Source organism: Botryllus schlosseri, chromosome 1, assembly GCF_051294905.1.
Source record: "Botryllus schlosseri isolate E-star chromosome 1, Bs_hap1, whole genome shotgun sequence".
Taxonomy (NCBI): Eukaryota; Metazoa; Chordata; class Ascidiacea; order Stolidobranchia; family Styelidae; genus Botryllus; species Botryllus schlosseri.
The window spans coordinates 9,258,487-9,285,842 of NC_137236.1; the positions used below are offsets into that span (position 1 = coordinate 9,258,487).

Here is a 27,356-nt window from a genome sequence, read left to right on the forward strand (position 1 = left end):
AGAGAATAAGCTGCCTAAAACGGACACCCGATTTAGATGATAAATACCGGTAAACAGCCATCTAGCCTGAGGGGGTCTGGGGGCTTCGAAGTTCTGTTTATCACCCTATGGGGGGCCAGGGGGCCAAGAGAAACGTTTTTTTTTTGGGGGGGCTGGTGAAGTGCTGTTACGGCCCTGGGTATTGATAACTAATTTACGGATAGATGTGCAACAAGTGACTCATGATTGAATACGCCGAGATGCGTACTGCTTAGCTGGCAAAAAGCAGCATAATTGGTAGCCCTATAGCTTGCGACCCAAGCGTCCGAATAATTTGATATGTCGGTGTCTATCGAAAGCAAGTGTCGCACTGATTCCAAAAAGACGAATTGAAATCTCGCCAGGGCAATAAAACTACTCCGAAATAGCCAGCAAAAGTTGATTGTTCTGAACAACGGGAGCCCGGCAACACAATATCCAATGGCGTCTAGCGAATGATAAGAACAATGCCAATTTTTATATTTTGGTGACTATTTGCGGTTCCTTTCATTGTCTTGGTATTTGTGCGGACCCGGTCGTACTCTGAAATTCCAAATTTGGCCCAGCCACCGAAAAAGGTTGGGAACCACTGATTTTGGGTGTTTTCGTGTCCGCAACATACTATGACTATAATTAAGAAACACACCTCTGCCTCTTGCTGCTCTGGGCTATGAGGCACATGACGAACATCATTAGTAATTCAGCACATCAGTATCTTACATTGCCGTAGGTATCGTTCGAGTTGTAGACTTGGTAGTTTTACTTTTTCTCCCTCTCCAATATTAGAAGCTGTCAAATAGGATTCTTACTATATTTCGTATTTAAGTCACCACAAGTGCGATGTTTCAAATGTAACCTATTCGGTCACGGAGTGAAACATTGAAGATGTATTCAACGTTGCACTAAATATTGGTGACACTATGTAGGGAAATGCGTTAAGTCACTCCGTTGCGTAAACTGCTGTGAAGCGAGTTTAGTTGGATACACGGGATGCAGGCCGCACTGGTGTACCGCTTCTCAAGCGTAACACGACAAAAATGAATGATTGGAAAATATAGCAAGAATAGTGGCACGTCTTCTTTTGCTTTAACTGTTGACACTTCCGGTACCACCAGCATTGGTCCGCGTAGAGCAGTGGTTCCCAACCTGTGGTACGCGTACCAATAGTGGTACGCGAAGGTCTTCCAGGTGGTACGCGAGTAGATTCTGTTAATTTTTTCGACCAAAGGAAGATATTAGTTCAGGTGGGTTTGATTTTGAATTTTTTGAATTTTTTTGACTAGTGGTGAAAAAACAATTCCATGCATCTCATCAACCCGGGCTGATAATGCCTAGTTTAATAAAATTTGGTATTAGTAGGGCTATTTTTTTTACAAAATTGAGCGTTAAGTCAAAAAATTGTCAAAATTGTTTACAAAGTCAAAAGATTTTTGACCCCTCCATTTCGTTTGTATCGTAGATTTGATACTTTAAAGCTTTAAGCCTACTTTATAGGCCTACCGTTGTAGGCGGCCCATTGTCTGCTCATCGTGGATCATAAATTGTCAAACGAAACGAATAGGTTGTCAATTGACATGGTGTTATTCTCAACGTACCGTAATATCCTAACTGAAGCAAGACTGCTTGGGCATTGCATGGATATTTTATCAAGAAGCGCATGATGAATAGGCCTAATTGTGATGTATGACGTGTATGACAACAATGTCAGAATGAAGCACCATGGTGGGTCACCAGCAGTGTACGCACAGTCTCAGTGTTGTCAACCAACAACTACTGCTGTTAAACGGTAGGCTATTTTTCCATTTTTGGCAAGCTACTTAGTAAGGACAGACAATTTTCACCCGAGAATGTAAGAAAGTATGTTTCGTCGTTGTACTACAACAAATTTTAATTAACTCCTCCATAATACGTGGTGTAACTACTGGGTCAGATATCGTTAAAATAAAGTTTTTTCATGTCAAAATTTGTCAGTTTCTAAGTCAAAAAGGCTTTTTCAGGCCATACTACTTCGTAAGGACAGACAGTCCTTACCAAAATTGAATATAAGTAGTACAATTTTAACATTATGTGCGAAAACACCTAATTTGCGTACGTGAAGTCAAAATTCGGTCAAAATTCTCCAAATTTTTAGGTAAAAATCGCCCTACACCGCACATAGGCCAATTACGGGATTATGACGTCATAAATGGTGAAAACATTTTTACCGCGTACGTCGTGCGTAAATTATGTAGGTGGTACGCGAGCACTGCATAAAACCTCGAAGTGGTACGCGGAAGGAAAAAGGTTGGGAACCACTGGCGTAGAGAAAGAGAGGTATTGCGATATAAATAATATGTGACAGTGTTTGTGAATGTGTCTGTGTATGTATGTGAGACACAACAAATTTCCCAAGTGTATGGATAATACAGTGAAATACAAATTGTTTGGCAGAGTAAATGCCATGTCCCAGCTCAGGGAAGGTTGACTGATTAGTCTGCCAGCACGGTCAGCATGTAATAATAATAGAGCGGGGCATAGTCAGGAGCCGGAATTGATATCCGGCCAGATGTTTTTTCATTTTTGGCCGCAGTCGGATCGGGGTAGGATTTGATTTTTTTCTGGTGCGGAAAGGGATGGGAGTCGGATCTTACTTTTCGCTATGGTCAGAATCGCTATGGAGGCTATTGATAAGCGTGATTGTTGTAAGCAGGGATTTGGTGCTCCAGCTCCAGCTCCAGAGCTCTCTTCAATCATAAATTAGCTCCGGAACTCATTGATACCACTGTTCCGGCTCCGACTCCTGAAATTATATGGTTCGGTTGTAACCGCTGCAAAGACCATCATTTTGTTTTGGTATGCGAAGTCCTATGACTTGATAAATACTTCGTGTCGTATGTCGATGACGTCAAATCCGCACGAGAGCGCACTATACTCCATTTCATTGCTGTGTACACATGGTACAGCATTAAAGCATTGACCGTACTGCGCTCGTAAATATCAAGCCACACAGTTTAATTCAATCTTGAATTGGTGCGATCTGCTCATGTGTGACTGCAGAAATGAGCGCATGGACCATAGACTGCAAGAAACAGGATCAGAGTTAGACCAGAGATCCGTCTAGCACTAATAGACGAGAATCGACATGTCCTCTCGTGGGCGATTGTTGCATTAAAATATATTTGATTTCATGTAGAGCCCCATTTAGTGGCCACGAAGATAATTGAAGTTCTCTCAATAGGGGGTGGGGGAGTTTGGGTTCATTTAATGGCATGGCTTCGATGGATAAGATTATGCGAGAGTAGGGAAGTGAGTGGGGCACACGACACCAATGCATGTGGGTTCGAATCCCGGTTTTGACCATATTCTGCGTGTCTGAGGTTTCTCTGGGCTCCTATCGCCGATCTCACTATACTACGGTGGTGCATTGACAAGCCCAGACAGAAAGTGAGTCGCGCGAGCTTCAGGTCGGCCGCAGAGACCACGATGACTGACGATTGAGTGAGAGAATAGAATGAACGTCTCAATCAACGTCTCAAAGATTACGAAAATCAAAGATGAAATGGACATTACAAAAATTCGTGTCATGGTGTACTTTGCCTTAAAAAGGCGATAAGCGCCACTTTGTCGTGCAAATGAAGTTTTACTGTGAATAAAGAATATAATTATGGTCTTACGGCTCACGCTGAAGGTGGCAACAGAGAGTCAGAAACCGATGCATCAGTGCGAGGTTGCAACTTGCTAGCTTCCAGCCATTCGCTGACCGCTGGGGCTCTCTCTTTTGTAGTACGTCTCATATCGATCAAATTCAGAATTTTCATAGGGTTATCAGGTCGAATCAGGTCGTATCAGGTAGGGAAACTCCCCCGTGGGAATACCTCGCAGAACCTTCCATCCTTCCACAGGCAATATCATCACTAACATTTTATACATACGATTCTTAGATGCACACACACATACTCTATGGAAGCGTCCAGTTGCCAACTAGCCGGTATTAGGAATTCGTCTCGCGGACAAGCCCAAATCGCTGACATTGATGAACAATCAGTGTGAATTTCGGGTCTAGCCGAGCGGAGCGTAAATGTTTTTTGAATAAATGGAATAATTTGATTAATAATGTTGGTGCGTGTGGATGAGCAAGCGGTGTCCATGTATTTCTTTGAAAATTTATATACCTTATTCAAACAAAATTTCGCGCGATGCGCGAATTAATGCTGTCAAATATATTGATTATTGGGTACTCTCCCACCAAGATGAAATATGCATGATTTATAGAAATGGGCACTTCGGGGTCGGTCATTATACGGCACCACGACGCACCAAGACATGTGAAGTTATAGGCCATGTAACATGCGATTCCGAAAAGTGTGCCAGAAAGATCAGCAGCGAGACGACTCGGGCCGAAAAAGATTGCCCTTGTGATGACCGAAAACTTCGATATCATGTTTAATAGGAAATTGTCCATAGGCGCCTAAATGACTGGCGCCGAATGTTCCTGTCCTGGCGATGTGAGCCCCACAAGACAACTTCCATCCCGCAGTGAACATTATTTGCCAGTAAAGAAATCGCAATTTGAAATCGTCTGCGTCTTTTAGTTTAGTAGGTTGGGGCCTTTTCAATATCTTTTTCGCGTTCTGGATAACCCTGTTTTTGACATAGCGCATAGGAGGTCACTAAATAGCATCATGTAACGAAGTCATTATACCAGTGGGTACGCCGGAAGATATTTAATTAATATTTAGGGGTCCTACCTTTTCCAACACGCCCTACTCATCTCTACCGATAAATCTGATTAAACGAGCACAGAGAGTATAAATTTGATAGCAATATATATGCAATTCCCGATCATGTTGACCGAATAAATCATGAATTATATATTTTTTTCGCGCTTCGTGCGTTTATGCGACACAAGCTCAATCACCAAACGGGCACCCAATGTAGATAAGTGGTGGTAAAAAGCGTATAGGCTGAAGGCGATCTGGGGGAGGGGGTGAAGCACCACAGAAGTTCTTTTTATCACCCCATGGGGGCCAAAGACCAAGGTTTTGGGAGGGGCTGACGAAGTGCAGTTACGGTCCTCCTCATACAAAAGAGCAACAGTTCGATTGTTTTAGCTACATTTTACTTTACAGGATTTGATATATGTCATATTTGAATGATTCACACATATTAGGGTGTCAGAGAGTCCAAGCTGTCCACAATGAACCTAATTTGCATGCCATCGTTCATCATATGTCTTCATATGTCTAATGGTTATAGAATAGTTATATGATTGTCTTTCATCTGTCCCTGTGGCATATAAGTCAGAAGTAAATTGACAATACTGTTGGAGGCGAAGTCGCAGTTTTCTTAAGAAAATAGTACGTTCAAAGACTCGCTGGAGGTACGAAGTACCACATCAGGGATTACAAAATGTATTGTGCAATTAAACCTATATTCTATCTAGAGCTTGGAATTATTTTGCAAACCATCAAAAAAGGAATATTCCTGGGTTTATTTATTAAACTACAAAATATTCGGATGCACGATTTTGTGTGAATGGGCCTTTTGCTGTTAATATCATCATGAACCATCTGAATTGTGTTGAAAATAGTCAGGGATACGAGAAATCTTATTGTAATTGAATGGGGTACAGTCGCTAAAAAGATTAGAAAACAGTGCCTAATTACTTTGGCAAAATAATTATTAGATTTAAGTTGTTGTTGATCAGTTCCAATCGGAGGAAAATCGAGCGCTGATTCAAGTTGACTTTAGCAATCAAATGAACAATGGTCTACTCATCGGAACTATACCAGAAACCCGGATTAGGCTAGACTGCTCAAATGCTCTGATATCAGACCAATTTTGGTTAATTCTAAAATATTCTACCTATAATTGTGGAACGTCAAATGTCCACTACCAGTTATATCATAACGCGACAGCTTTTACGACGTAAGGATGCATTTGTCCTCTCGCAGTGTGTATATAACTCATTGTTTTGACAAATTATGCCCAACACAAAAATAATTTTTATTCAAATATTTGAAAATAAGATTCTTTTACGAGCCAAGCATGAATAGTACAATAGTAAATTACATTTTCACGACGTTTGTGGATTGCCAGTCTGCAAGGTCCCGTCAAATAAGGCCTACTTGTAAACTATACACTGGATATCCATATAATTGATACTGCGGCCCGCGGCGTCATCAAAAACTAGGAAATAGGCCTGCGAGCACATTTGCTACCGCTGATCTACTGCATATTATAGTGTATATATATCCTCGACGTCGATATGTATACTCTCTCTTGAACATACGATATTATCACAGCCATGTCCTGTCTACAGCCTCTGCTTTATTGAGCCAGCAGCTGTGACTACGGATTTCTTCTATGTATGGTCTTTCTTCCAACGAAACGAAGATTTGAAGAAGGAAATCCTGAACAAAACCAAAAATTGTTATACAAAAAGAAGGTCAAGATACTCAACAATAATTTATTGAGATGTGCGACAAATTGGCTACTCTAGCTTAGGCTAGGGGTTCTCAACTTTTTTTGGGCCGTGACCCATTTCCTGGTTTGAAAATGCTCTGTGGCCCATCCTGGACTCTTGCGACCCGAAACGTCGTTTTGATCGGCCCGCGAAAGCCTCAAGAAACGTTGTAAGAATAATGATTGAATAATCGTATTAAAATTCAATTTACTGTTGGTGCTTGATTAATCTTTTTCTTAATATATTTCAACATGAGAATACCTTCCGAAAACATGTTGTATGAGCTTACGGACAATTACCACCCGATAAAGCCGAGGTACACGATATGGGATGGTTAGAACCCTCAAAATAGTCGGTTCAACTGCCATAGTACAGATATTTCGTCAAAGGAGCTATATTTACCCTATATTTTAAATTGTAAACGTCAATCCATTATGACGTCACAATTCAATATTCGCGACGTAATGGCTTAAAAAACAACACTAATAAAAATATGTTTTAAACCAAGGCCTCGTTTCAAATATATTTGTTTTAAATTGATTTTTGTTTCAAATTCAACCCTAGTTATGATACTGTTAGCATTGTGTTTCCTGGAGTTACAGTAAAAGTAAAATCAGCAAATTAGATCACTGCTCACAGACTCAAATTTATATCCATACACAAATGCATGTATATTATTTTCATGTCGTCGGTCACGATATCTTCAAATGAAAATATTTTGACTTATCATCTCAATTTTAGATGTTGGAATGCGCCCCGCGAGCTTAAGAGTTTGCCAAAGCCCCTGCTCCAGAGTCTTAGTCCTGCTCAATGCATGGTAGTCGTCGACGCCGATACAGTGTATTCGGCGCTTAAGCTCAATCTAACTTGAAAGTCGATAGCGGTTCAACAACCCTCAAAGCAGCTTTTTAGACTACTACTAAAATCTGACGACAAATATTCATGGTAAACTGGCTAATGAGAACTTCGCACCGGAGAGAGCCCTTGTGAAGTTACTTTCAATCATTGATTGATTTCTTGAGATATACCTCGCGTGTAAATATTTTAATTGTAGAAGCAAAACACTTCCGCAGTCTTACTATATATGTGCCAAAATCGCGAGTATAAATGTTAGGAATTGTAATCGGGTCATCGCTGGCCAGTCGCGCGGGCGCGAAGGTGTTTTTAACCTCGTGAATGAATTTCGTCGATAATATTAGTAGTTTCACATATTACTGTCAAATATTTATCCATTTTCAGCCCACGCTATCAGATTAACCGATGTAGGTGATGGATGGAGTTTCTCTAGGAATTGTGGGCACAGAATTAGTGATGATGCACTCACGATTTTTATTACCCACTTTGTTGCATCATGTTTTTTCTTGATTTACCATCAGGATTGTCGGTATAGTCAAAATTTATTGGAATCACCCAAACGTACCAGAAAACCTTCATTTGTGAAACGTACACGATTTCAACTTGGTATTTCTGCTTGAGGTGCATTATATTCCTCTGCGGCTCGCATTTGTACGATCGGTTCAGATTTCAGGGGTTATTGTATAAAAAACGAACAAATCTAAGTCATCCTGAATCGCAATAAGCAAACTTTCTCAAATATTTTGTAATCACTTGGTCAATTCAAAGTCCACATTGGCGGCCACTCCCAGTTGATTATGTGTCGACGGTCGAATAGGAAATGGTAAATGCTCCCTGGCACCAATGCAATTCTGTACACTGCACTATTTATAGGCAACTATGCTCAACACATGTTAAATCCATCCTGTGCTACTGCAAAAGGAACCAATACGCTAAATCCGTCGTTCCTAACCTTTTTTGACTCATCGACCCCCCCCCCACCCCATTAAGCTCGGCACAAATTTTCGCCCCACACATATACGGATCCAAAAAACGGGACATATCAACGGGGAATTTATTCACTAAACTTGGATCGCTGGTGGATTGACTAAAAACGAAAGCTCAGTTTTCCAAGTATAGGTGCTCGGAAAGCCGGTTTCCGCGTGTATAGAGTTGGCCCTTTTTCGGTCAACTTTTGCATCATATGCAGAATAAGCCGTCTTCACGCGCATTTTTGGCCGTGGTAATTAAATACATCTCACGGGACGCCCTAACATTGTCGCCCCCCAATCGCCCCCGTTGGTATTTTAGCCCCCTTCTTTCTCAAATCACCCACTGAGAGGGAGGCGATATTGCCCACGTTGTGAATCACTGCGTTTAATGATGAGAAGCATCTGCTTATGACATCACAAGGAGAATGTAATTTACAAGTTCCGTACAGGTGATATGAACAACACGTTCTGAAGCTTTCTTCAACTTAACTATTTATTGTGATAGCTAGTCATCAGTCCATTTTAATCCGGATCTGGTACACCCAAGTACACCCCATCGGAGTGGTACACCCTTTTAAACTCATGGTATAGGGGTGTACAGTACACCTGGTTAAAGAGCCTTGGTCTATATAGGCGATGGAAACAATTTTGATAAGAGTCATATAAGTCACTTGAATATAATGGGCGGTCACATATTTTTTATGTCATTTGTAACAGATAGCGTGACAAAACTACGACAATTGCACCAAAGAAACATGCCCTCTTAAGACTTTAATTTTAATATCACTTGTGGAAAATCAGACACTGACATCGGACTGTGACAAGTACATCCATGCACTTGAATGATGCATGAAGCTATGACACACGCACTCACCGCTAGCTCTCACCTTTACATGAGTAGTTTGTGACAGCGACTTGACTGATTCCTGGTACTCTACAGGTAATTTGGTAATCGAAAACCGTTGTACGAAATCATGAGTTCCTAGTAACATTTCGAGCACGGTGCATCCCAGGCTCCTAGATATAGAAGTCAATATCAGGTTAAACAGCATGTCATACGCTCGCTATCGATGTACAGTAGTTGCTGTTGTTATTTTCCGGTCATAGTGTCGGGCAGCTGTGATCTTAGGCCAATCTAGCGTTGATCTAGGATTCAAGGGAATAACATGAATTATATAGGGCGTATATATTTTCGGGCAGTGGAGAATGAATTAGATTGTTCTAGCATCTGCACTCACCAGACATCTGCCCGTCTACTTTTCGCATGTCCATTCCGTGCTTCGGGGCTCATCCACGCATTAGTGCCAGTGTAGTATAATTTTGTATTGCTTGCATGCGAGCTATGAGAGACTGCATGGAATGAAAAAGAAAAGTGAAACTCGTGGGGCAGGGACAGTGGAATTGATTCGGCGAATTCCTTTAATTGCAATACCTTTTCAATTACTGATAGGTATCATTTTTCAGACCCCTATTCTGTCCATTGATGAAATAAAAAATCTTGTACACCCTACATATTCAAACTTGGATGCGACCTGATTGAAATTTACCTCAAGTTCACCCCTCATCACACTTCAGTAGGCCTATACTTACTAGCTCCTATCAGTTATAGCAGAGGTGGGCAATTATTTTCCCAGGTGGTCCAAAATAGAAACGAATAATACGTGGGCGGGCTGAGCCGAAACTTAAGCTGTTACCTGAAGTGTATTAATTTTATTCTTTCAAGTTGTACGTAGCGCTGGACAAAATCGAGTTCTTGAGTGATTCGATTCTGCTTCGAGTCGAGTCGAGTATACAAATATCACTGATTATGACGTCACCACGAAATGTAATATGTCAAAGTTCAAATATGTACCCTTTGTGCCATCACAAAGAACATAATGCCTGGTATCTATCACATTAAATGTACCTTTGGCATCTCTTCGACCCTACCGATTTCATTGCACTTTGTTGCAATGTTGGGGAGGATCATAACTTCGGAATTGTTTTTCCAGTGACGGTCGTAGCTTTGTACTATGTTTCGTATGCTGCGATAAGCCCAATCGAGGTTTCAAGGCTATACCACAGTGGAAAATAGTATCGAGACCATAATTCTCGTTGAGAAAATAACTTTCAGTAGCGAGGTGCGTATAATTTCAGTACTCGAAAAATTCCTCTGTTGCTACTCGACTCAAATCATAAAAAATAATTAATCGATTCAGATTCGAGTACTCGAAGCATTGTGTCCAGCCCTAGTTGTAAGTAGTAAATGACGGTCAAACCCGGCGACCAGCTCATCACATACTAAACATACGGGTTTGCCTCAAATTTGAGTGAACAAATATATAGTGGCCCATATCTTCTTGAAAGTACGGCCTTCATCGCGCACTTTTTTTGTCATGCTTATTCATTATTCATGACCTTATGGATGACAATGACGGCTGATAACGTACAAGCGCACTGTGCATGTGCACTGACTTCCTCGTTGAAAGAATTGGAGATCTGAAAACCTGAGGCGTAAACGAATAAAAGCACAGAGCGTGTTACAATAACAACACACATGGTTTTAACTACACTGACGGAAACAGTGAGTTGTGACTTTAATTGTTACGGCATACTTTACTATATTGGTTTTTATTTTGAATGTTCTTTAAATCCGAACTACCCATACATAGGTCACTTACACACGGTACATAAGTGAATACGCTTCATAGAAACATACTTTTTGAACAGTTTGTACAGCCTATGGTTTTTCACTTTTACTCATTCAAAAGTATGCCTCGTGTTCTGAATTCCAAACAACATGTCGCAGACCGCAGTTTGGCCAGATTTGAGTTATATGATAGTTATGCACATGACTACGACAAGAAATATTTATCACAGCAATTCACCTGTTTTTTCCAAGTGCTCCTTCGCTATTCCCATATCAGCTGTAACGAAATAGCGAGACACATGATAAGCGATTTGAGAATAAAGAGAAAAGTATTTACAATGACAATGCTTCATAAAATATCCCATATAATTATTTGACTACACTATACAGTTTGTAGTATTTCGGGAATCAAATTGTATCAAACATTTCAGATCGCCGCAAGGAAAACAAGCACAGCAACATATCAATATCCGTGTTTCTCTATCTAATTCGGATTGCACCGTCATATACTATATCTAAGACTTGATTGCTGTGACCAGAGGTGGTCCAAGTTATCACGAAAGCTACTGAACAAGAAGTAGAAGTGACGTGGAATTCTACTCAAGTACGAGTAGAAGTAGCGTTTTCCGAAGCAGCCAAAAATGACGTCAAGTAGAAGTTGAGCTGGCTGTTAATACTACTCAAGTCAGTAAGTAGTTTTCAAAAGAATCAGACATAAATACCCTATGGTGGATCGTCAAAGTTTGGTAACTAACATATCGTCGCAGTGGAATCAAAGTAGCTTATGCTCGTTTGTCAAATTGATAGAAAATCAAGTTCTTGTAAACTTCTCATCTTTGATCGGCCATATCTTGACCGTGTTGATGTTTGTCACGCTGTTTGAAAGTTATCACCATGGGCAAAATACAGGGTTGTAACCAAGTCACAAGGCTCCGAGTCACAAGTCAATCTCACTTTTATAGTTTTGACTCGAGCCAAGTCGAGTCATTTCAATTCACCACCGAGTCAAGTTCGAGTCCAAGTCAGCGAGCAGAGGGTCGAGTCCGAGTCATGGAATTATGACTCGAGTCCGAGTCCAAGTCATTCTATAGACTGCTCAGTTTCCAGTTAAAGTATTGGTAAACCCACTTTTTATAACTCTGTTCGGTGATATCGAATGTTTCGCATTTAAAATAGACCAATTTTCCTCACTTTTAGCAGTTTCTGGTCGCATATTCAAGTACCAGTACCGACAGACGAAATCCCAATAGTGTGTTGGCTTCGGAATTACAATGAAATGTCGGTCTTGGCTTTCTGAGTCTCGAGTCAATGACTTGGTTCGAGTCATGTGCAATGACTCGAGTCCAAGTCGAGTCAATACACAGATTGACTCGAGTCGAGTCGAGTCATTTCCGTATTTTGAAAAAATGACTCGAGTCAAGTCGAGTCATCAGAAAATCGTGACTCGAGTCATTACAACCCTGGCAAAATATGGTCGAACGAAAAGGAAAACTTTACATAATAGTATTTTTCTCAAAATGTGTAAAACGGGCATAAGCTACTTTGTTGCTATTGTTTGTGGAATTCATGGTGTTTGTAGACTACTATGGTCATATACACCAGACCAATATTTCTTATTTTTGCTTCCGTATCTGCCGGCTTGTAGCACGGCCCCATTTCTAGGCTTTTTGTAAGACACCGCTTACGCGGATGATATGGCGAAGAGGAGCCTAGATAAGCCTCCAACACTTAGGTCGCAATTCTGAAGTCGACCTCGGAATCAAAAATAAGAAACACTCTCACTGGAGAAGGTTTGGCTCTTTCGTCGTTGTCCTTCCACGCTCATATTTGATAGAACGTGATTTCTGTGCCGTGACAAAGTTTCTGAATCACGACAGAAACCTACTTGCCAGTAGGCCTACATAAAGTGGACCCTGGATATTTAGACCGATATCGTTCCTATCAAAACTCAAACCCAATATGACGGGGATGGTGATAATAATACACCAGCTTCATCCGTCTCATTATCAGCCGTAATAAATGCAGAAAAACTTTCGTTTTATGATTAAGCGTGGTGAGGGGCTATCGTAAGCGATGAAACTTTATTCGTTGTCCAGGGGGCGGCAGCTCAAAAAAGTTTGAGAAACACTGTACTATATAATCATTTGTCCCTACAGCACCCTCTACTGCCACGCCATTTTTCCATGGCGCCCCCTCACCACCCCTGATCTCAGCGCTCCCATATCGCCCCTCAGCGTTTTCGCCTCCTTCAAAATACAATTCACCACTTGGGGCCGATGGCGACCCGGTTAAGACCAGATCGTGGTACTAGTCGGCATCTACGGAATAAAAATGAAGGAAAATGACTTTGTGTAAATGACCATAGTAGCCGACAACACCATGAATGCCACAATAACGGTGCATAGAACTGTATTCATGTTGCTTCATCCTAGAAGGAAACTATACTCAATGGCATAAGGATTCGACCACATTTTCTGATTAAAAATGATAGGTTTTCGCTATAGAACAGTGGTTGCGAATCTTTTATCTGCCGCACTGACTCCACTCAGAAAATAAATAGCCCCGTAGTACAATGTGCCACTACATTAGGTGATACTGCGTTCCAAATATGATGTCGCCGCAGATTTAAAGGTAAAATTCGAGAAAAATTGTTGGCACCAGCCATTTCTTTCAGAAATCTTTCTCCTTATATCTGCAGCTAAAAGATAACACTATTTTACATAAAATTTGTCTATGAGTTAAAAATAGTATATCTGATATAGTGTTCCGTACATCAATGAACATGGGCCTTCATAAAGTTCAAACTTTGGTTTTGACTTTGTGAGAATAATTAGTAATATTAATGTAGTTAATTATGAAAATCATGTTATGGTGCTTATAACAACGAAGGTCTTTTGTTCGACAAGCCGATTATTTTCATCAACAACACAAGATAATTGATTAATAGCAAAGAAATATAAGATATTCACAATATTAAGCTAGTGGCGGGACAGCGCAGTGATGATGAAGTAAAAGTAGATCCAATGGAAAATTACATATACTTGGATAAGTAACCTACTGCAAGTAGAGAAAACTATATCCTCAGTTGCAGTACAAACAATAAGGGGCTTTGACTTACCAAGTTTCGCATTTCCATCATTGTCCAGGAGAACGTTGGCGCATTTGATATCTCTGGAATTACGTTTTTTGAATGTAGGTAAGATATGCCTGCAACTATGCCCCTGGTATATCCTCGCGCTTTACGCCCAGTACACCTCTTCGTTAAGCGATTTTTCATCCAATCAGCAATAGATTCCTGTATAAGGAAAAATTCCCATATTATTGAAGATCAGGAGAATCGACGTAAGAGAGTATCACTCTTCGCGAATAGAGTTTATATTCTCGCCCAAAGAGCCGAAAAGGGTGGTACGCCAAAACTAAATATATTTCCGAATTATATCGCGGTCATAAATCCTATTCTTGCCTACGTACATACCTTCCTACGTTTCTACGTGCAGACATAATTTTGATCAAAATGTGGTACTCGTTTTATACTACGGTATGAGTCTGAGGTAGGTTTTGGTTTCATGTGCCATGCGTGTATACTGCATATTCACATCCTTATATCAGGGGTGGTATACGCACGGAAATACACACACTTTTCGCCTATAGAGTGTACAAATATTTCGACTGAATTCGGTTTCCATAATGAAAAAGTTGATTTCGTATGTCCATAGGTATTCTGTTATATGGCTTTGTGCAACAGTAAGCATATATACAACGAACTTTCAATACGACTGCTGTGTATTGTATTTGAACTTGAACGACAGACTCACTATCACAGGATCACGCGATATGATAACTCATTCCATGACCAGATGCACATGAGTCTTGCTCATCACGGAACATGGTGGTACACAGGTAAACACAATGTCTGTTGACTTTGATCGAACAGTTGTTTGGTCAAGCTTTTGGTTCCTTAATCCAAAAATTACATCAGCTTTTCTAGGCCCCCACCACTTTGTCTAACAACCTACAAAACGTACCAAATTTCAGATATCTGAGTTTATTGTATATAACGTTTTTAAAACTACAAGGAAACTCAATCCCATTGAAATAAAACTTTGTACTGCTCTATTTTCCTAATAGACATAATTCCCAATCAATCCAATAATGTTGAATGTTAAACCCCGCATTTCTTCCAATTATGACATTGACCCATTGAGAATTTACCATTTCCAGGTCGACACATATCATCCAATTCGGCATATGATATCGCAACACTTCAATGCCTCACTTAGTGCCCACATTCAACTAACTGAGTGTGCAGTTGCATATTAACATTTTCCATACCGCTGAATTGTGGATCAGAGTTTCCAGCTCCTGCAGTAAGACCTATATGTCATGACAATTCACTATACTACTGTCTTTTTGATAATACGGTAAAGACGTACCTTTATCACGATCGAGAGTGAGACACCATCAGTACTTTTTCTAGTAATTCTCTTTCATTCATATTGTGGATGTGAAGAGACCCGAATATTTTTCAAGTCCTAAATCTAGTGAGATTTACGTGGGCTACGAAATCATGGTATATGAATAAACAGTCTTCAAAGTAAACGTATTTTCGGTTCAGTTTAGTCCACGCATTAATATTAAAGATAATATATTATGGTTGAAAATCTTGGTAGCTCTTCGCAAGCCGCCAGAATCGCGCCGCGTACCGCATTTTACCTGCGGGCCTTATAGTGTCCAGGTTAACTCGCATTCACGTAGTCAGACAGAGGTTGGTTCAGTTCCAAGTGGATGTCTACCAGAGATGAGCGGATTTGAAATTTCTATGTCCTAATCCAATCCAAATCCGAACCTTCAAATCCAAATCCAAATCCTAATCCATAACTTTTTCATATTCAAGTCCATGTCCAATCCTAATCCGATTCCAACTGGAAATTCAGAAAAAATATTAATTTATGCAATGGAGGGATTCGAAAATTTTCTTTCACAACCAACGATTCACTTGATTCAAGATAACTTAGTAACCATAAGTGCATTAATAGCTGATCTGAATAAAGTTTGTCGCCATTCGCCACACGACATTTCAATCTCCCAGAAAATAGTTCAATCCAATCCAAATCCTAATCCGTTCTGAAAAAAATGTCTAATCCAAATCCAATCCAAATCCGACAAAATTTCACAAATCCTGTTTTTTCAAAACCTAATCCTAATCCATGCTCATCTCTGATGTCTACTCGACGTACGAATGGGACTTATTGCCGCAATATTGTTATATCGCATACCAACGATTGCTCAGCATGTTTTGTTGAGATAAAGTCAGTTACTGAGTGGCTGTATCAGGTATCATGTTTTCGGTGACTCGACTCGACCGAATAACTTTTTTGTATTGACTCGACTACTACCGTGAGGAATTGCTTAAGACTCGACGAAGTCATATGACTCGGTACATTCCATGTGAATTAATTCAAATTATATATTTTGAAACCTTTCTCGAGTGTGTCATACTTTCTCACACCTATTCAGACATGCGATAATCAAGCCGTTTTTCAAGTTTTCGTGATGCATCCACTGCGGTACTGCGCTGAGAAACTCAAAGGAAATTCGCACACTCAGGGCCACTGTGCACTGTGCTGTTACGACGAAGCAGTGTTGTTCACAATGAATAACCTGTTTACCTTCAACGCCCTTCGTTAATGATCTTCATGGTTTGGCGTCAGCAGATTGTAAAGCGTTGTGGGCCTATCTACTAATAATAAGAAGTAGAAATTCTACTCGGATCTCTAACCAGGCTGTCATTGCAACCAGGGCCGCAACTATCGCACCACACCGTACCCTTGCCCTAAATAGGGGGAGAGCGAGCAGGAAGAGGCCCGAAATTATTTCGTAATTCCGCATAAATTATGTTATTTGGTGAGAGATTTATTTAACTTGAACACTTTTTTCGCGTTTCCCCCAATTTAATACCGCTAGATGTATTGATTTTGATATAAGAGCCATATTTCCAGTAACAAAGATACGCATTATTCTTAGCAATGGGCATAACCACCCCACCACACACCAAGACCTATGAAGTTTCGGCCAACATGCGACTCCTCGAAGTGTGTTGCCAAACTTATCGGAAATGGCCGCCGCTGATGATATGACCCAGATCGGAAAGTAAGACAGTTTGAAACTTTCAACTATGTCTCGTAAGTCCTTGGCTCATGCGTCTTTGGGCCCATCAATGATTCACTTGAACAGCAAATTACAAACGTTCATAAACAGTTTTTGAGAAGGCATAGATTTCTTGTGGCTCAGAGAGATTTTTTCATTTCGTTCCATTGTCATTCTTGTTGAAATTATAAATGATATCGAATCCCCAGCATGCGCCTGATCCTTCCTGGGATTAATAATACTGGTGAGAGTAACGGGTCTTTGTCGACTTAAAACTAACCCTGTATCTTACAAAATCCAACCTACATATTATAATGAAATAAAGACGGGCCATTTTTCTCCAGTAACATGGCCATGAGTGACTTGTTAATGACTACTACTCCGACAATATCGTTTTTTCAGGAGCGCTTTCTATTCCAGGGTTTGGTTTCTATTCCAATTAGCATCTTGACCCCATATGTTCGTGTCCAAACGAGCTAAAAACCTTTGGTGTTCGCACCGTCCTTAGTATTCATCGGTGCAGGCGCTGATCTTTTTACAGAATAGAAGAGCACTAGAATGAATACGCAAGGTGTTCACATCATTTTTCTCTTGACAGTTTCTGGAAGTAGGCCTACGCAGCGCGTAGTTTTGGGCCTTGTGAAACGGCAAACGTAGAGAATTTGATTTCTACTAACTTTCATGAGCTCAAGATATATGAACATCCTTTGGGTTGTCAGAAAATATCCAAAGCACTTGACAATATGAGGATGATCAAATCTCATTAAGGTTTCAACTTCACCTTTCAGGTTATTCTGTGAAATAACAGCAAATTCACTATACATGAATCAACTGGCATCAGAGCATATATATTACCCCATCATTGACGATTTCTTTCAGAGCAAATTTAAAGCCGCTCCGGCCTTCGGCTTGAAATACTACACCGAATCCACGCTTTCCCAACTGTTCCTGCTTTTTCCATCCACCGACTGAAAGTAAAGAGAGCGATATTATTATGATTTAGGTATATTCTCGTTGAATTATTGGTGATAACCCGTATCCGGAAGAGCTCAAAATGCCGCGTTCAGTCGAAGTTACAATGACTAAGAAATCAGAGAGTCAATGACTTCGTAACGAGACATCGAAATCATCAATGAATCGACTGATGATGAACCGTCTCTGCACGGACGGGAAAAACCATAAAGAATAAAGTCGCAACAATTCCCCGTAAGCAAGTCGCGTTTATTGCAATACGTTGGTGACGAGATAGCGTAGTGATATGATCCACATCTGCAACATCAATGGATTGTGCTACAAGTCCGCGGCTACGGAATCAAAGATAGGGAAAATCGGCCAATTGTAAATGATCATTGTAGTCGACAAACACCATGAATACCACAAACAACTAAATCGCAATACGTATCGCGCGGTATCTCGCGGTTGAGATTGTATCCGTGTCCTGGTTGTCAACTGAGTGCTCCCACAGATATAATGGAATTAAACCGTTACGATGATTCTAATTCTCGGATTCAACCAAAATGTGGTGTAACTGACACTAATCCGGAATGTATCTCATTCGAAGGAGCATTGTCTAATTAAGGGATTTTAGACTTCATCAAAAACGTACGTCGAAATATTTTCTTTGGTGGCGTGAACCCCTATTGTGACTAGTCCAGGAATTCATCGGTGTATTTTATGAAACAAAAGTCATTACAGCGTCGGAATTTCCAGTACAATTGGATTGCGAGATTAGAAAAAAATTTATATCACGGCCAACGTAGTTTTATAGTTGTAATGCCAACATTGCGACTTCACGAACTCCAGTTAAAAATAACCTGACAGATCGATTGACGTGGACTGACGTAATTCATGTGACGTTGCTTCAGATTTGAACCACAGAAATTTGTAATGACCATCTTAGTTTGTCCAAATAAAGCATTCTGAACATTCAGTGAGTGTTTGGAACGGTCTAGAACAGAGGTTCCCAAACTTTTGCGCATTATCTTGGAGTGCAGATATAAATATGAAAATTAAATACCAATGACTAATAGAAGACTGCTAATTAACCGGATGCTATCGGTGGCTGATTTCTGAAAACGTTACTTCATTTGTCGAAACAGAAAACGAAATTCGAGGAATTCGAACTCGACAGTCTGTCGAAGCGTCATTTAAAATGTTGGTGTCTGGCCATCACTATGAAAATTAGAGTGTCAGGTGTATGGACAATAGAAAAATATATTCATATTTATTCCTGAAGCTTTTCGATTTACACTCATCAGGGGATACCGTCAGCAATAATGCGAGCATTCAAATAACTACAAAGCACAAAACCAGTCTGATACGAACGCTTGTTCACAGGGCTCTCATGATTTGTAGTAAGTCGGAACTTGAATCTGAATTATATTTCATATGGAAAATTTTCCAGTCTAACAGATATCCAGATTACATTGTGAAGTCCACCATAGACAAAACACTAAATGATTTCAGACCCAGCCGTTCATTCTACCAAATTAAAAGAGGAGTATAACGCTATCAAATGTGTTCTTTAAGAGCGTTACTAAAATACTCATATACGCCCATCTCTATTGAATTGTAAATGGAGAAATTCCCGCTGAGCCAACAAAGTGGGCATACCTAGTATCTCTATCAAACGTGAATCGTAAAGCTGGTATCTTTGACGGACCTCAGATATTCGAATAAGAATGAAAGATTCGAATTTCATACTAAGAGCTCAGTGCGTGGAATTCCATCAAGGGTGTAGGAAAGCCACGTTGTGAAAGATCACAGAGCACCCCACTACAAAACGTTGGTCAGAAAATTGGTATATGCATATGGAAAACTTGGAGCAAACATGAGCATTAAAGTTCTCGTCCTGTTTAGTCATCTTGATATCTTTCCTGGTCATCTTGACGATTAGATTGAAGAGCGATGGAAAAGGTTTTATTAAGACATCAAAACAGGAAAAGAAAAATATCAGGGACGATGAGATGAACTTACGGCGGACTATTGCTGGAATCTTTCGAAAGACTACACTAAATTGATTACACGCGACAATCATACCATAAACAATTTTATTTTTAGAATAATTAATAATATTATATTGCATTTTTTTTAAAATTTACACTATGTGACATAAAACTGATTGAATTATTGTAATTTTAATTGAATATTTTGGTAAATACGTACATACATAATTGTAGTTTATTTATGTACATGATATCCGTGACAGTCTTCAACTCGAACAAATATAATACCCCTATAAATATAAGGATGCTATTGTATTTTGTTGCAATGCAGTCGTCCGTGCATAAAAATAACAAATACATTGAATTTCTGAACTTTATTATACGACTAAGCTCTTTTTTCTTCAGCCCATATAGCGAAAATATAGGATTTTCGTAGAAAATATCCCATGGGTTATCTCCAAAACAGGATCCTATTTACAAAAAAACAAGGTCATATTCGGAATCAGTGCCCTTCAGAACCCCTAAAACCACTCTTACTTTGTTTGCATAAAAATATGAGTTGACCAGTGTTATATGATATCAACGAAATTGAAATAAAGAAGTCATCGTTGTCTAATGCAAAAGCTCTATAGCAGATCGACGTGATCTATCTTGATTTGTAATGTTTATAGCATTATAAAAACAAATCCGGTCGAATTGAGTGTTGGCTACTGTACAACTTGTTTGATAGGTAATATCTGTAGCCGGTGTAGAATCCGTTTATATTTCCCAGCCCACTGACCAATATCAACAGCTTCTTTGAGGTACAGAACTTCAATATACAATTGAATAGTATATTCATATTAAAATGAACCCGAATATTTTCGGCTGACACTCGTCAGGGGTAATCGTCAGCAACTAGTCTCTACTAGTTGCTGACGATTACCCCTGACGAGTGTCAGCCGAAAATATTCGGGTTCATTTATGACCAATATCAATGTATCATTAATCTGACTTCTGGGGAACACATTGTCGGGTCCAGCATCTACCGTTTAAGCGTACGCTTATCTTCCCTTGTTAGTCCTTGTCGTATTTGTTGATAATATGACGGAATATATCGATTTTATGGAATTGTTATAGCATTTGATTGTTCCAGTTGATACATTTTGTAATGCTCAAGCCATCATTGCTGCAGCACTATGGCATAACGTGGGCCGAGCCGTCTTTGGGTATCTTGTACAATTTACATCGATATATTACAGGGTTGTAACCAAGTCACATGGCTCCGAGTCACAAGTCAATCTCACTTTTATAGTTTTGACTCGAGTCAAGTCGAGTCATTTTCAATTCACCACCAAGTCAAGTCCGAGTCCAAGTTATCGAGCAGAGGGTCGAGTCCGAGTCATGGTATTGTGACTCGAGTCCGAGTCCGAGTCATTGTGTTGACTGCTCAGTTTCCAGTTAAAGTCTTGTTAAAGCCACTTTTTATAACTCTGTTTGGTGATATCGAATGGTTCGACTTTAAAATATGCTAATTTTCCTCACTTTTAACAGTTTCTGGTCGCATTTTTAAGTACCAGTACCAATAGACGAAATCCCGATAGCGTGATTACTTTACTATTCTTCGAAATTACAATGAAATGTTGGTCTTGGCTGTCTGAGTCTCGAGTCATAAGACTTGGTTCGAGTCATGCGCGATGACTCGAGTCCAAGTCAAGTCAATACACATTTTGACTCGAGTCGAGTCGAGTCATTTCCGTATTTTGAGAAAATGACTCGAGTCAAGTCGAGTCATCAGAAAATCGTGACTCGAGTTTGACTCGAGTCATTACAACCCTGATATATTACCTTATGGTGATGTAGGACTGGAATTAGCAGTATATCCTATCTCGTGATGACATAGGTTTACGTTCATGTTCGCCTTAACATAGAACATTTAAAAAAGGTTATTTTTTTACGTCAACCAGAACCTTTCGGGGCTCGTACCATACAATGTTGGTGTTTGATCGATAAAGTTTTTGGAATTGATTCAATTACTTCCTGTCTTTTAAAGGTTACAGTTATCGCCATCGCGAAGCAAGATGTTAGTTATTCCATTCGTTCGACATAGATGAACTGAACTACGGTGTCTGCGTTTTACGATTATTCCGTGTCTTACAGACTTCCTTGGCGCATTATACGTACTAACGTGAACGCGGTGTACGTAATTTAAAGGTAGAATAATGTTACTAAACAATAATAGGATAACAAGAAATTCGAAATCAAACAACCTTCATCGTGGAGTCGTTCTTCTTGGATTGCATTTTCATGCGGTCGCGGGTTCTCTTCGCATACGGAAGGAAAACTGAAACTCACACCTACAATTCATTGATTGAAAAAATATTTTAATTAAAAATTGGAAATTGCTAAATATTATGATTAAAACGTGAATGGAGTGCCATCGTTACTTTCTTATCACACACATTCTCAAAATAGCATCTTTGAGAATCAGAAATGAGTCACTTGTATGTCGTCGGCAATACTGACAGCGACTCGCATTGAAACTAGAAATTGAAATTAGGAATTCACGGTCTGTAAATCTAATCGTCAGTCGTAGCCGCTGCAGGGTAGAGGTGGCTGTGCGCTGGCCACACAAAAATGTGTAAAATGTAAATTCGATTAGTCGGTATATTGTCTGCTATTGTAATTTGAGGAGGATAGGCCCACCTTGTCGGTCAACAAAATGTATATAAAATGACGAATTAGAATGGTTATAACGCAATGACGAATTAGAATGGTTATAACGCGAGATCTGAAGGTCAGGAGATTGACTGCCGACAAAAAGTTTTCCCACATTTTTCATATCGTGATAGATATATAGGATTTGTGTCATAAAAGTGTATTTAGCGGAGATTGAATAAAGATAACGGCTAAAAGAAAGAATGTATGATCACATTGCGACAATGACAGCGCAGAGCATCATCTGGTAATCAATGATGCATTGGTAATAATATATATCTATTAGTGAATCTACACCATATACTAACCACTATAGAGCAGTATTTCTTATTTCAAATTTCTCGGAGGCGTAGTAGTAGAAATGCATCTCTATACTTACGCATTGAATGCGTACACCAAAGCAGTATTGCAGGCTGAGCAACATTCACAGCACACGATAATCAGTCAATTTTACTAATCACTTGTTCTTGCTATTGTTCCTGAATGTGGATCATGTCGAAATGAGGTCTGCACCATGACATCATAATACTTAAACCAACCCGTTCTTGATTTCTGGTAAAAGGTTTAATCGAGTAGCCTCCCTGAGCAAGTCGAATATTCGATTATCAACCTTGCTATGACATGTCCAATCGAGACATGAAGACTTTAGGATTGAGAAAATGTATCGACGCAAGAATTCGTAACGATAAAATAACATCGTGGAAAGGTGGTATAATTTCAGTATTCGGAAAAACCAATCTCACTACTCCACTCGATATCATTGCAATTAACACTCAATTCGTATTCAAATACTCGAACCATCGTACGCATCCAAAAAACGTAAAAACGTTACTGGTTTCCTGGTTACACATTTTAAACAAATACCTCTGTACGTATTGCGGGAACCAACACTGCATGCATCTAGTATCCTTTTCTTTGGTGCTTCGTACCTCCAAGTGTCCATGGACTTCTGGTTAAGAATTCCTGCTTTAATTCACAAATACAGCTCGGACAGTAGTAAAAATCAGTGACTCCGAAGTTCAGAATGATGTCGTTCACCAGGTTTCCTTTTCAAACGGAAACAACAAAACAGTAGAAACTGTGCAGCAACGTGAAACTAATGTAGTTTTTTGTCATACTAATACTATTTATTCAGCGTCTCGTTAGTGGAACGCCGAAGGACAATCCATAAAGCATTAAATTGTTCTAGTATGTATAATTGAACTAATATTTTCCTACAATCGCCAAATATTACCAAAAACCTAATCGCACTGTATCATACCAATGTCGCACAAATGAATTGAGTGTAAAAACTATTGTATTTATGCAGCCCAAATACTTAATAAACAACGTAACATAGACAATTTTTATGGTTCCTGGCATTCTGATTCAATTTACTGTGAATGATATATGCCAATTTGGACATTTTGCCATCATGCCCCTTGGCGCACGCGACTTGTTTGTGCTTTATGTTGTCAAATAGACCAAATGACACTGACTGCGTTTTTGTCATGCACATTTGAGCACGTATCGTTTTCTATAAATTGTTTCGCCAATGATTGTATGCTTCGTTGATTACACCTGTTGCTTTACAACTCTGGACTTCAACCACTATAGGCTCCTTGTGCTGTGCAATGACGCTCATGAATGTCTGCGTTAACGGATCGCTTTGATCAGGGGCGAAACGCAGACATACTGCGCCTGTGGGGGTACCTTATTAAACTGAGGTAATAATTCCATGCCACCCACCTGAATGAATGGGGTGTGATTGGGTGCTCTAAATCATTCAATATATTCTCCAAGGTGGGATGATTGTAACAGAGTTGTAACCAAGACATGTGCTTCCGAATCAGAAGTGATTACCTAACTCAAACTCAATTTAGATCGAGTGTATACTAACATATCATTGTGAATTCACAATCAGGTAAGTGTTTTCTCTTATGCCCGCATCTTAAGCAAGCCACCACCATGACAAATCTATATAGCTACATGATAGATCCATGGTTAACCTTGCAAGAATGTATCGATATGCTCTCATCCGTAACTGGATTTATTTTAAATCATATCACGTGGTAAGGCAGTGGTTTGTAACCAGTATGACCTCGTGACACCCTGCCGAGGGGAGTAAGAGTTCGCGGAACTCTAGCAAGTCGGTTGCCTGGAGTGGAAAGTAGCGTAGTGGCCCGTTGCTAGTGGGCCGTGCTATAAGTTGGAATTTCGGGATACACATTAAGTAGGGCGTTTTTTTTTTAAGTAAGGAATGAAATATTTTGCCCTAAAAATCAGAATTTAAACATTTTTTGACCGTAAAAACTAAATTGTAATAAGATTCTGCACTCATGTATGTGGCATTTCCGCATATAATTTTAGAATTGTACTATTTTCTTCATTTCCGGTTGGAACTTTCCGTCCTTATAGAGTAGCCTGGCCTGAAAAAAACTTTTTGACTGGAAAAATAACAAATTTATACAGAAACGAGATTTCGACCTATGAAGAATTGCAGTAGTTACACTACGCATTCTGGTACAAACAATTAAAACTTGTTGTAGTACAACGAAAGATACTTTCCTATATTCTCAAGTATAGAAAGTGTCTGTCCTTACTTAGTAGCTTGTCAGGAATGGAGAAAGAACGATCAACAGCAGCAGTTGCTGGCTGGCCACACTAGGATTACCCTATTTTGGAATCGGGAAAGGAGGACCAAATCATAAAAGTTAGTTGATCATGAATAAAACCATCGGATTTTGCTACTTTTGCTGGAAAATCTGTGGAGGTGACTGAAGAAAAAGGTCATCACTTTCGTTCGACTCCCGATTTACACACTTTTTACCTAAATTTATTGGTGTTGCCTAAAAAAAGGTCGACACATTCGTTCGACTCCAGAATTACCCGTTTGAACGTCGGTATTTGCTATTTAGCGTCATTTAGGCCCATTTTCAGTCAAATGCGTCCATTATTCAAACTGTAACTACTGTAAAGCATGGGTGTCAAACATACGGCCCGCGGGCCGCATCCGGAATACCATATTAAGCCCACATAGATCCCGTAACTAAATGCACTCGTTTATATCTACTAATTTTAACTCAGGTGTTGAAGCGCTTCAACACCTGAGTTAAAATTAGGAAATTAGGAATTATGAAATTCCAGCAAGGCAATGAGCATCATGAACTTGTTCGTAAATGACGTCTTCGAGAGGATCGCCAGCGAGTCGTCTCGTCTCGCCCACTACAACAAGCGCTCGACCATCAGCAGCCGCAAGATCCAGACCGCCGTCAGGCTCTTGCTGCCCGGCGAACTGGCCAAGCACGCCGTGTCTGAAGACACCAAAGCCGTCACCAAGTACACCAGCTCTAAGTAGATGGTTGTGCTCGACGCCGAAAATCGACGTATGGACGATATTCGTTCGATTTAAAGCACGCAAGAGGCAGTGGCGGCTCGTGACAATATCGGGTGGTGGGGCAAGGGCTGCGAGCGACTTTTATCAACATGACGTCACAATGGCGTTTTCCAACGTAAAAAAGTAGCTTTAATATGATGGTCACATGAATTTCCCGACAACAGTGATTTTAACGTAGGTGCCGCGAGCGGTTTGCCGGTGAGCCGTGACTTGAAGTGTGGTAACAAATGTTTTATTCCTTTTTTTTTAATCAAAGGATTATTTTACATAATGTACGTGATCTAAGAATCGTCCCTATGCCACGAATCAATTATCAGGTCATCCTTAGTAGCATGCGTTATGATTTCATGGTAGAGTTAGAGATTACGCAAATCGATAGGCCGTCCGAAAGTGTTTCGTACACGATCCTGGTGTGTTACGACCACTGAGCTGATGGTTACGAGTTACGACCAGGTGATAGGCAACCAAAGCGGAGGTAACCGGCGTACGATTGGATCAATGGACTGGACAATTTCTAGACCTTTAATTTTCGCTCTAAAGGCAACTGCGTAAACTAGCCTACGTACGGAGCAAAGATTCAATACGATTCATGTTCGCACTTGACTTGACCAGACTAATTCCAATGACTAAAACTCGAGAGATTGCGTAAGCCTAACTGCAAAGGTCAACGACTTCGGACACATACGCAATTGTTATCTCATAGATTGGGCCTGTCATATTGAATCCAGAACATCAATTTGAATGGTCTTTGAAGAACTAAGGACGGCAGCCTCGGAACTTCGGTCTCGGAACAACATAGTACATTTTGGCCTTGAAACTGGAGATTGTGACGCAGCACATACGGCTTACTGTCTATAAGTCTGCTGCGAAATCGCCGTTGGAAAATATATTAATCAATAAATACATGAATGAAAGCCGTAAACTTAGCATACTGTTACATGAAATCATCGAGAAGTAGCATTCGCAATCTCATAACCCATTCCGGCATGGTACACTGTCAAAATCAATACAAACAGACGAACACCGAACTTTGAGTAAAATAGATCGAGGAATAGGCTGATCGAATGATCAGCTGTTAGCCGACATCGAAAATGAAATAGCTATCGCATTTGACAGGGGATTGTAAGCAAATGGTTTGAAGGCCACAATTTCACAGTGAAATGCACATTGGCGAACATAAAATTATGTGAATATTTGAATGCAAACCGAGAATCTTAGTTAGCTGTTTCATGCGATCATCGAGATATACCATTGGAAATATCATCACCGATCT

General features: G+C 40.0%; 3 protein-coding genes across 3 annotated transcripts; 1 reads left to right on the forward strand and 2 right to left on the reverse strand.

The window, feature by feature from the left end:
• Window positions 1-5,916: 5,916 nt before the first annotated feature.
• On the reverse strand, window positions 5,917-9,651 carry LOC145433368 (mitogen-activated protein kinase kinase kinase 3-like). The gene is made up of 3 exons (XM_080310454.1): window positions 9,528-9,651; window positions 9,177-9,306; window positions 5,917-6,410 (listed from the first exon to the last, which is right to left on the reverse strand). Exons 1-3 carry the CDS (start codon window positions 9,578-9,580, stop codon window positions 6,297-6,299), a joined length of 297 nt encoding a protein of 98 aa, XP_080166580.1. The 5' UTR covers window positions 9,581-9,651; the 3' UTR covers window positions 5,917-6,296.
• On the reverse strand, window positions 9,527-23,967 carry LOC145433090 (uncharacterized). Its single transcript, XM_080310019.1, has 7 exons — window positions 23,572-23,967; window positions 22,260-22,346; window positions 17,921-18,033; window positions 17,743-17,859; window positions 14,037-14,213; window positions 11,157-11,195; window positions 9,527-9,639 (listed from the first exon to the last, which is right to left on the reverse strand). Exons 1-6 carry the CDS (start codon window positions 23,648-23,650, stop codon window positions 11,181-11,183), a joined length of 588 nt encoding a protein of 195 aa, XP_080166145.1. The 5' UTR covers window positions 23,651-23,967; the 3' UTR covers window positions 9,527-9,639; window positions 11,157-11,180.
• Window positions 23,968-25,840: 1,873 nt separating this feature from the next.
• LOC145440735 (putative histone H2B 3) lies at window positions 25,841-26,105 on the forward strand. The gene has a single exon (XM_080318478.1). It carries the CDS (start codon window positions 25,841-25,843, stop codon window positions 26,042-26,044), a length of 204 nt encoding a protein of 67 aa, XP_080174604.1. The 3' UTR covers window positions 26,045-26,105.
• Window positions 26,106-27,356: the final 1,251 nt, after the last annotated feature.